At 32.2% G+C, this 12687-nt stretch overlaps 1 protein-coding gene across 1 annotated transcript; it reads left to right on the forward strand.

Moving 5' to 3' along the window:
• The first annotated feature begins 409 nt into the window (after positions 1–409).
• On the forward strand, positions 410–1951 carry LOC131852926 (uncharacterized). Its single transcript, XM_059203677.1, has one exon. It carries the CDS (start codon positions 856–858, stop codon positions 1840–1842), a length of 987 nt encoding a protein of 328 aa, XP_059059660.1. The 5' UTR covers positions 410–855; the 3' UTR covers positions 1843–1951.
• Positions 1952–12687: the final 10736 nt, after the last annotated feature.

The following is a 12687-nucleotide window of genomic DNA, read 5'->3' on the forward strand; positions in this document are numbered from 1 at the left end:
TGGTTACGAATGAATCCTAACTTGTTAAAACCATTTGTACAAAATAGGACGGTTGAAATACAGGAGTTAACGCGCGATCATTCATGGCGGCATATATGTGGTAGCCAAAATCCAGCGGACATAGTATCCCGCGGTGCCTACTTAGATACACTACACACTAATAATTTATGGTGGGAGGGACCGCCTATTTTAATTGATTCAAAGTATAACTCATCAACCATTTGTTGTAGTGAGAATGAGGACAGTTCAGGTCGTCTGTTGTCTGATTTACCCGAGGTTAAATCAAATTCAGTTCATACTTATCACATAACACAAGATTTGAGTTGGTTTCCTTTTCATAGATTCTCACAACTCAATCGCATGATACGCGCCTGTGCGTATATTTTACGCTTCATAAATAATACACAAATTAAAAATAATAAACGGACAGGTGTACTGAGTGTCGATGAGTTGAGTGAATCACAACAAAGGTTAATACATTTTGTTCAATTGGAATCCTACTTTGACATTTACACTACATTAATAAAAAATAATCAATTAAATAATTCGCACAATTTATCAAATTTAAATTTATTTCTAGATAAAAATAATTTAATTAGAGTAGGTGGTCGGCTTAGTAATTCTACTTCATTTACTTACGACAAAAAACATCCCATATTATTATCAGGCAAACATCAATTTACCATACTACTGTTTCGTGCGGAACACAAACGTCTTCTGCACGCAGCGCCACAGGCTCTCTTGTATGCGATAAGAGAAGTATGGTGGCCGATTGGTGGGAGAAATATTGCCAGACAAACCGTACATAATTGTGCTAGATGCGCTCGCTTTCGTGCTAAACCGCTAACACCTCTTATGGGTAATCTTCCTGTGCAACGGGTAACCCCTGGATTTCCATTCATGTGTTCTGGAGTCGATTATATGGGTCCGGTTTATATTTTAAATCGCAAGGGCCGGGGAGCACGCGTTATAAAGGCATATGTTGCAATTTTCATTTGTTTTACTACTCGCGCAGTTAATTTAGAATTGGTAGGTGATTTGTCAACAGATGCGTATTTATTAGCTCTCAAACGATTTATTTCTCGCCGTGGTAAACCGTCTGACATGTTTTCAGACAACGGCAGAAACTTTGTAGGACTCATGAATGAATTTCAAAATTTTCTCTCTAATTGTTCACAAGATATTATTAACTACGCTATTAGTCAAAAAATTAAATTCCATTTCATACCTCCTTATTCTCCTCATTGGGGTGGTCTGTGGGAAAGTGGTGTACGCTCATGCAAGAATGTATTGCGACGCGTAGTCGGTAACTTGCATTTAACATATGAAGAGTTCAATACGGTATTAACACAGGTCGAAGCTGTTTTGAACTCCCGTCCACTTAGTCCTATGTCCACAGATCCTCATGACTATTATCCCTTAAGCCCAGCTCATTTCTTGGTCGGTCGTCCGCTGACTGCGCCGCCGTGCTCTGATGTTCAAGACTTCACGCCATCAAACTTGACACGATATCAACGGGTAGAACAAATACGCCAACATTTTTGGACAAGGTGGTCCAAAGAATATATATCTGAGATGCAAATAAGGAACAAATGGAAAACTCGCCAAGCAGACCTGAAGCCAAACACCTTAGTGCTCATCAAGGACGACCACTTACCTCCATTAAAGTGGCGTTTAGGACGCATCATTTCCACTCTCCCGGGCAAAGACGGGGTATCAAGAGTCGCCGACATAAGGACGGAGACCGGCATCGTTAGGCGGGCATTCTCTAAAATATGCCCTCTTTGGAACGAAGAATTGAAAGTGGAACCTTCCAAGGCCGGGGGCATGTTAAAACAGTAGTAGCAAATCTGCTGTGAGTAGTATAATGCTCAAAGTCACAGGCGCCATCCTCAACCACCACTGGTCGACGTCAAATCTAGCGTCGATGACGGCATCAGTCAATCGACCAGTGAGAAGCACCGCTCATACACATATAACCAATAAAAATGGTGGATACTCCACCCCTATGTAATTTAAAAAACGTTAAGTTGTTGCAATAAACGCTTCATGAGAAGAGGTCACAGTTTTATTTAAAAACACTCTTCCTTTACAAAAAACAAATTAATATCATTATTCAAATAAAATCAATACAAGCACTTTTAAATAGTCATATTTTGTTATTCGGAACGCAGACGCATCAAGAAACAATGAGACACGCACAAGAAGAATGAGCAAGAAACTTGTGTGTTACGCTCTTAAATAATTACACAATAACAAGTAAGAGGTATGCGATAATCGACATAGAAACAGCTACACACTCATTCCTAGTACAATCAGATAATATTGTCAGTGCCATAAATAAAAGTTTTTTCTACAAAAAAATATTATCAATTGCAAATCCTTCAATTTTGTAATAAGCATTTTTACAATGAAAGTGTTTTATACGACATTTGAATCTTTTAGCATATTTAGAAACATCGTTTATCCGAGTAGATAACTATATATGTTAACTATATATAATTACAGTAGCCAGTTGTTTCTATGTCCTCGTGCTTGTATTCGTTTGAAGTAGAAATTACCAGTGAGAGAGAAGTATATTATATCACACTGTCTCTTTCTGGGCTATTTATACGAATTTTATAAATTCCGTAGAACCCATTTTGAATTTTCCGTAGAACCAATTATGTTATATCAGAGATTGTGTTGGCACTTCAGACACGCAACAGGAAAAACTGCTATTTCACGGCGGAATTAATAGATAAGATGGCAGTACCTGATCTACCTAGTAATTATTACAATAAATTTCATAAATAGTAGAGTTCACTATAGAGTTATCTCTTTATCAAAAATAAACAATGTCCTCCTTCAATATTCACATACACTGAATATATTTATACAATAAAATATACATAACAGTAAAATAGTGCAAATATGTCATACTAATAAAATTAACTTTAATTTTTATAACAATTATTAATTATTACACATAATTTTAGTTATTTGTTTTGTTAAATGAGCTCATCATATATTGATATGATTGATACGTATTGAATACTAACATACACAAACAATAGGACTGTATAAAGTCGTAAACTTTATTTGTACAATAAACCCACACATACTGTCACGACTACCTATTCAAGTGTTTTGTTAGTGTTATACAAATAAGACATCAGCTTGAAAGAAATACAACTGTAATATAGTACCTCTAAAGAATTTACATAATGTCATCTAGTTCTAAACTAAGTAGAGCTTGTGTTACGAGTACTATCTAGATAACTAATATTTAAATAGATTGGTAAAATGCTTTATTTTTCAAATTTTACATAATTATAATTCTGCTATCCTATAAAACTCCTGTCGGGGTTTGCAGGCACATAGTTCTCTCTTATCTACTTACTAAATAGGTACATTTACATAATTAGATTTTTGTTTTTTTTTTCTCTTTATTTATTTAGGAGCTTAGCACAATAGTGAGCATGTTAGCTCCGTGTTGTCTTCTTAATCAATTACATAACATCTAAACTTTAAATTCCTATAAAAACATATCTTACCTACTTTTATCTACAAATTTATAAATTAATACCGATTCTTTTGATGCAGGTTCTGATAAAATACTCTGAAATATTCCTAAATTAATTTTGTTTAAATTTTTTTTTTAGTAAGATTTGCCTTTCAGTGTTTTTCTTGACGCTTTCCATCAGCAGATTTTTAACATCATCAATACCACCACAAGTTTGACAATTAGCAGTGTGTACTCTATTTCTAATTAGATAATGTATCTAAGTATTTATATCAGTTATTTTTAGTTACCTGTGTATCATATTTATTTTTTGTATAAACATTTATAATATGCATAAAAAATAACCAGACAGATACAAACATTCCTACTCATGAATGCTACAAATGCTTGTACAGTGCAAGGAATTGAACTCTCAACCGTCGGAAGTAAATCAGTGAAAGCGTTAGACCATTGGGGCTGTCAAATATGAAAAACACAGTTTAATAGCTAACACAGATTTATTAGAGGCTATGAATGAAGGAAGAAAATTCATGGGAAAATAACGATAACAATAACAATTGACGATAAATCACTTTTTTTCATAATGAATTTCATCATCGTCGCAGTGTTTATACGACTAATATGGATTCAGTAAAATTGATTCGTCAGTAAAAGATTAAAAAAAAACAAGTGACTGTTAGTCGAACATTTGCGAAGTTAGGGAACAAAGCGTCGAATTTCGGATAAGCAAAAACTTAATTACAAATGGAAACAGCTCAGTCACCCGGCGGCGGTGGGCGGTCGTTATTTCCGCTTTTTGTCGTATTCAAATGCGGCATACAAATGTTATTGTACGGAGGCGTTTCGTTGACTATTTGGCACTTTTAGTGCTATCACAGTGTCTAAATGAATACTATCAGAATACATTAATGTGTTACTATCTAACAAATGAAATCCTATTACCGATTTTTTCAACACAATAAATAGTACTTGATAGCTATACGTTATAAAGAAAGACTTGTTTTATTATGAAGAATGTAAACTTAAAAATCAAAGTAAGTATTTGAAAAATTCTTTCACTGATTAAAAGACACATTATTTCATAGTAACATATTCTATATTTACAAAACATATATGCAAATCTGAACAGCATATAATACAACTACAAATTTGTAGGCTTACACTAACAGTTAGTACTTAATTACTTAAAGTTGAACTCACTCAAATTCTTTCATTTTTTAATCTAGAATCGATTGTTTAAACTAAATTTTCACCTTGGTATGTCCTTCATACAGGCCATTATAATGATTTAGTAAGGACAACAGTAACATTTTCTAATGTTATAACTAATGTAAATAACACATCATAAACTCATATTCTAAAATACAAATTGTAATAACTACACTAAGAAATATAATGATAATATAGTTTAATTAATAAATACAAAGATCATAAAGTAACAAGACGGAAATATAATTCGGTATTTTTAAACAATAGTAACTCTAAATGTAACAAAAGAATACTTTGTCCTATGGCTAAGAATGTCTATTATATATAGCCTACTTTATAATTTGTTATTAATTACAAATTTACGCATAGCGAACAAATTTGTAGTGAAGCAAAACTTGTAACGTTGAGATAACCTTAGATAAAACCATCAATCATGATTAATCAACCGGTAAGTAGTAAATTCAATCAAAATGACCAGCCTTATGGAAAATTGTTCGTAGTATATATTATATAATATAAACGGGCTGTTTAACATAGTAATATTTTTATGAGCACTATAAATTATATATATGGTATATATAGATTACCTCTACCAAATGGTAGAGAGTAGGTAGAGACAGGTAGAGATGTCAACCAAAAAAAATTTTAGATATATTTAAAATATTGAACAAAATTTAACAAAATAGTGCCACTTTGGATGCCATATTTCTAATTTGTTTAGAATTATTGTCCTGCTCTGATTTCGCCCGGCTGCTGATTACCTTGTGAGTTCTGTTTGTAATAAAATCACATAATAATATTCACATTATCACTTATAATATTAGCATAGATTTAATGAAATGATAAATGTTTTTCACGAACTCTTCTATTAACAATGAATTACATATAGTGACTTTTATTCAATGAATATTAATTTTAGTTTTTATACATTTTGTTATTGATTTAAGTAAATATTCTATTCATTATGACTGTCAACTAAAAAGCATTAGCAGTATAATATAACGAGCTATTATTATCAAACACATTGTGTTTGTTAAAGTAGAATGTAGGTAACATTCGAGGATGATTGCGCATTCACGTGAAAAGATCGTGGGTGTATTCATCCCTTTTGAGAAATAGTGTAAAGCCAGTGACATGCACTGGCTTAGAGAGAAGATGACTATGTAATGCCTTCTGTTGATACATTTTACAGCAAGGTTACTTTTAACTATACCTATGAACCTGTGTATTTTTTCTTTTCAATAAATGTAAAACCAAAAATTAATATCTATCAGAAGGTATTTATCTATTCTTCCTACCTATGTCTACTTTTATTTACATGGGCAAAATGCCTCTTGGATACTCATGAATCCTTCATGGACCCCTCTGTCTCAGGTGAGGCACCATAGCAGTGTGTACATATATTTGTGTAGTTAGATATACAGCCTTTTTAAATTCAGATATTTGTACAATAGTTGTCTTAAAAAATTGAAAACACTAATCTCTAAGCTTCAAAGTTTAAAATCAATAGACTTGTATAAAAACAATTTATCTCTTTTTGCCCCTTTATAAGTTTTCAAAGATATAACTTTCAAGCCTTACTTAATCTACCAGATTTTCAGAACTTCGACAGTTTCTTTGCGATGATAAGCCAATCAGAACTAATATAATAGTATCACATACCTGTAATACAATATAGCTGCAGAAAAGATGCTATTTTGACACACAATTCGCAGTTCTTACTTAGTTCGAATAATCACATCGAGCATAATAACTGTTATTAACAAATATATTTATTAATATAACTAAAAATATATAGGTATTTATGTTTAATGCTGAAAAATAGACAAAGAGACAATTTCAAATAGGGATTCCAGAGTGATTTAACGAAATATTACATACACGTTGAAAGTAGGTACTCTGGACTCTAAAATTCTTTGCATATTCTGAAGTTACCGCGATAAGCTGCAGAGAATGCTTTGTAGAATTTTAGAGACTCCCAACATTATGTATATAAAAATACTTACATCTACAGTAAGCTAATTACAAATATACGAAGCGATGTAGGAAGCGATTTAAGGCGTACCCCACCACTGCTCCGATGTTGATTTTAGGGTCGTGTGTATCGTTTATTAGGAGGAAGCCTGTTGAAAGCATTAATTTTATGAGGTGTTTTGCAGTGTTTCTCCTTCTCTTATTCTTGAAGACGTTACAGTAACGATAATCATAAGTAAACTTTATTAAGATTATGTGACAGTCGTATGAGGTTTTGTATGAATGTTTATTAAGGTAAAAAACATTATAACTTGTCTAATACTACCATTATATTGGTAATATAATCGTTGATTTTAAGTATAAGTGTATATTTTCCGATAGACAAGGATAAGGGAAACATTTTATCTGTACATATAATACAAAGTCCCCCTCAGCATCTGTCTGTATGTCCGCGCTAATCTTAAAAACTACTGAACGGATCTTCATGCGGTATATATCAAAAGAGTGATTTCTGAGAGAGGTTTAAGTGTATAATCAATTAAGGTTTTGCGTAAATTAATTCAATATACGTTCGAAGCCGGGGCGGATAAAACATAAAATGATTGCTTTTTGACCAAATTTAATTTTACAGATTTTTTTCTTGTCCTTTGCTCTTGTCTTTGTATTCAGTTGTAAAAATATACATATATTCAAACATTCACTTGAATTCCCAATCATCTATAACATTCTATGTAAGTCATATTGGTCAGAATGACCTGGTTTTAAAACATCGTTAATTCTATTATGCAAGGAATAGTTACAAATTATCTATGTTTAAAAACAAAAACGACAGATTTGTAAATATAGCACAATTATATTCTGTATTTACAAATGTGTCTTCTTGTTATTATTGCATGTAATAACATGTCATTTTTATTGAAGAAAATGGAAGCAAAAATATCATTAGATAAACGGTTCTAATTTTGGGAGATTTTATATAATTAAAAACTATTGTTCTATTCTATCGAATTAGGTGTTATTAAGCGAAAGTTCATTTCCTCATTTAGATTAAATTAATAGAAATAATATTTAAATAATTATTAGATTAAATCTCCGTCCCTCCACGTGTGAGTACTAAGATAACTGATAAAAATACTTAATAATGTTTAGTAAAATTATTGCATAGTGCGAGGATTCGAACGACCATGACCTTCTAAATTAAAGTGGTTTCTAAACCGTCAGATCACCAAGACACATAGTATAAAATACATCACCAATTACACTAACAACAAACGCAAACTATTATAAAAGGAAACAAATTTACAATTCGCAATTATATAATTAAGATACATTAAAAATTAATATCATTTTTGCGTGAAATATTTCACAGCGCCGCAATAATCCATTTCTGCTTCATAATGAGGGGGAAAATTACCCGCGAATTGATTATTCAAAATTTAATAAGTGCGGTTGCATTAAATATATTTTACAGCGCAAATTGGGTTCATAAACCCTTCAGAAGTCAGGATTTGTCCTCTTAAATCCGTCATCGGCGCTTTGTTTTTGGCCGTACCGTATTTTAGAATAATAAGCAAATTATTCAAGTTTTTCTTAAGTAATTTATGGTGATTATGTCTTTGATAAGATGATTTATTAACTGTTACGGTTAATACATAGGATAAATTGTGAAAGAAGTTTTAGATATTAAAACATTTTATATTTTGTTTGTGTATTCTATAATCCTAGTGATATCGTAAATTTATAAAGGTGATCCAACAAATGTTCTGTCTTATAATGAATGAGCAAATTGACAAACGCAGTTAAAATGGTCTTTATTGGATATTTTAGCATGTGAGAATAAGTCCAAAATATTAATTAACACAAAAAATATTTTATGGTGTCGGCCAGATTTGTACTCACAAACTTATATCTCTATGTCGTGGTAGTAAACCTCTAAGCCATGTCGCTATCTCACTCTATACAGAATATGGAAGACAGTAATCGAAAAGGTTTAATAGGCGGCTGCAGTAAAACCCGCGGAGTCACCGCTGCTCATATTGCTCCACCAGTATTTTATTGTACCCATAACATATTTTATAACTTACTTCTAATAAAAAAATGTAAGCAGTTACTTGTATTTGGACTTCTTGATGACTACAACCAAGTTTAGATGACATCCGATGTCCATCAGAAAATATTAATGAAATCTCTAATAATATTTTAATATACTACGAATAATTTATTAAAATCTCTATATGCTATTTATCCGATTACAAAGACATGACATATACTATTCAAATGATATAAAATTAGTATACATATATTTGTTTTGCTTGTAATAATTGATTACTTTTATGTACATTTTTGGATGTTGCTGATTTTAAGAAATTGATATATTTATCTTTAAATATATATTAACATAAGTAATATAAAAGTTAATATAATAAAACAAAAAGTTATAAAAAACTAATAATAAAAAGTTCTTAAAATTTCTTTTGCAATTCATTATTATTTAATTTAGTTTCTGAACTAAATAACGTGAGTGATCGAAATTTCGTTATTTTTAATTACAGAATATTTGCATATTTCATTTCAATATTTGATTGTCTAAAGGAAGACGATTAAAAAAGGTTTTTTTAATTAAATAAAACAAAGTTAGTGAGTAATGATTTTAATAATTCTTTGCTCAACATTCACCCACTTTCCGGGGTTAGAATTAGCATACAACAGCGCGACGAAAGGAAAAAAGAAATTGGGGGAATTTGTGCCTGTTTGTATTTCAATTTTTAATTATTTTTCTTTATTATATTGAATAAAAATATATATAATACTATATATAGAATAATAAAAAACGACAGTATAAGAATAATTTACTATAGATGCCTAACATTAATTCCAATAAACTAAATTTAAATTTTTTGGATTATTATTGTGAAGTACCTACATTGAATGAGCTTATAATGAAACGTCATAATTTTTACTGAGCTAGGCTTTGTCCAAAGACGATTACGAAAATATCTTACTTTGTAAGGTGTTCTTAGATTACAGAGCGAGATATAGCAGAACTATGAAATTACAAGGTATTTAGCATGATACCTTATTATTCTGGAATAGCAACGTGTAACAATATCACAGGAGTCACTTGACGACGTTATATCATAGTGTCTATAGGCTACTATTGCTAGTTACCATCAAGTAGGTTTCCAGCTATTTGCCATTCCAGTAAATAAATAATAAAATAATCCTGAACAAAATTTCCCGTCAAAGTTATGGAGACCTAACGCCTAGAGCCACATTTTTCCGCATGGGCGCTCAATGTAGCCCAACGATCGATATTTCTCACGTTCCGCGCTCGCTAGACCGAATGACGTCACCATCGCAATTAAAACCAGTGGACACAAGTAACTTTTTGGTAGAAATAGCATCGCAACCATTTATTTACTGTCGTCAATTGTCGTCGACATACGTAATTACGTTTTGATACGCAAGACGCGGTAGAACCTGTCGCATTAGTGAAGAAAAAGGAATACAAATATTAGAAAGTTGAAGAGTTTATTTCTTTGTTTTTGTGTAATGTGTTGGATAATCCATTCACTGAGGAAGAACATTACGCTGCGATCAATGGCAGCGCAGTGTTTATATAATATTTTGCAAAAATGGGTAAAATTGTTCCTTTTAAGAGCACAGCTGTCTCAACCTTCTCTCTCTCTAATTTGACACAGACGGGGTAAGCTATATATATAATTATAATGGAAATAAACCTTTTTTTAATGGTTGATAATGGAATGGTACACATATTTGCGCTAATGGTATACGCTGGCAATGGAAGATGAAGAATGAAATTAAGTCTAAGTTAACTAACTAATCATATTGGAGGAGTGAACGAGTGGAGTTTAAACTGATAGCGTATATTTCTATTTCTAGCATTAGGTTACTAACACCATTACATACAATATTAATGAAATCGTTACCTGGGTAACAGGGGAAAGTCATTGTGATCAGAACAAACCAGTCCTTACAAACAGCATCCAGCAGGGTATCATAATGAGGTTCCATATGCACCTATCTACAGAAGCCATTACCGTTAGTCGATTAGGTCCAAAATAATGGCTATTAACTAAATTAAAACGCACCCCTTTATTACACGAGAAAGGGTAAGCAAAAATTATGAATTATTACAATAAACATTCTTAAAGCAAATTCCTGGTCAGGAATCCTTTAAACATTTAAATATTACATACATTTATGCTATTTTAAAAGGTTTAGATTCTCAAATCGGCTTAATTTTTTGCCTGATACACAAGGGATGTCGCGTTCGTATCACGAACCTTTTAGGAGGAACCTTAATATACACTTATTTAAAAATGCACATATTGTGGTTTCTAGAGAAAACCTTGGCAAGTCCATTCTAAATTCTAAGTGTGCATGGTACGTAACTTCTTTGAAACCGTATTGGTTTCAGAGAAGTTTCCTACCATGCACATGCATGTTCGTGACCACTTACGTTCCAGAGTATGAAAATGAATTCCTTGTCGATAGCAAGTGGTGAGATGGTAAAAGGTTGCTGCAGATTAGTACCTGCCTGAAAATCAATATTGATATTTACATACCCATATATGTACATGAGTTACCAGAACATAGCTATGTTCTAGGTACCTTTGTAAACAGGTCTTGCTAATGGCCTAGTCACCACACTAGGCTGACTTGTGCCGTGGGTGGCAAGTTCATTGCTTAGTAGGTATAGTAGAGTAACAGTACCTGTTCATAAAAAAACGTCGTCGTCATCATTACAAAACAAACAATAGTTTACAAACAATTAACTAAACAAATAAAAATGATCTGTTGATATAATTAAAGATTGTATTTATCTATCTACAAGGGGCTCGCCCAGGCTTCGCACGTGTGTTCACACATATACATCTTTCAATATTGACGGCCTCTACAAAAAATCAGTATATCATTTTGCTCCATTTAATTGCCATTAATTTGCGTAGCGTACGCGATAAGGCTTTGTTTCACACGTTAGGTTTCAATATCGAAGTTTTCATACTGATCCCTGATGTTTCCGAAAGTATCCTATATTCTATGATCATTAAGTATATTGTAGCGTTCTAAAGGTAAAATAATGTTTCAAATCGGTCCAGTCGTTTCGGAGCCTATTTAATGCAAATTAGTACAGATTCAATTTTAATATTAGTACAGATATTTAACTTCCCGTTTAATTAAATTAGTGACATGTCAATATGCTCACATTGCATATTATATGCCCTCTCGCATGTTAAGTTGACCTTTAATAAACCACTTTTCCATGCACACGTATACAACACGCGGCGATTTTGGCTTTTTACCAAATCAAACATAAAATGTAAAATTTTTTCGTTTAAATAAATATCCATTTTATAACTTTTGGTGTAACACAAAGTCTTTGTTGGTTAACCAAAACGACCGGTATTATGCAAATGATATTTACACTCTTTGTGGTGGCAGAGGTGTAATTACGCTGACGACCTATTCTTAACAATCGACTTTAAAAATAAAAATGTTTAGAGAGACAAACTTCTTAGCATTCCAGGGATTCACCGCGCGTCCATCGTATGGCAGAGTGGAAAACTCTGAGCAGTTCCTGGTATTTGTGACCCGGGTATACCTAAATATAGGTTTAAAGGGACGTACGACAACACTCACCTGCACTGTCACTACTCGTGATTCTCTCCCTGCCCTGTTAAACTATGACTACTGTTTTTTGTTTGTGATACTATGTATTGATGTCAGTTTTTTAAGCGACTGCCGAAAGGATTCAATTTAGTTTTTTTTTCAGTGCCAGTGATACGATGTTATTGGCAAAAACAAAAGCTATTAATTATACCTTTTATTTTTTAGTCCACGTTGGTCCAGTTATGTGCTCAAAATTTTATCACTATCTACCATATGTTTTAGTTTATATCATAAACTGTATTTTTAAACTAAAGAATTTTGATATTTCATACCTCGTAGACATATAATGTCGTTAGTTTTTCGTC

Source organism: Achroia grisella, unplaced genomic scaffold, assembly GCF_030625045.1.
Source record: "Achroia grisella isolate CSIRO2021 unplaced genomic scaffold, CSIRO_AGI_Agris_v1 utg869, whole genome shotgun sequence".
NCBI lineage: Eukaryota > Metazoa > Arthropoda > Insecta > Lepidoptera > Pyralidae > Achroia > Achroia grisella.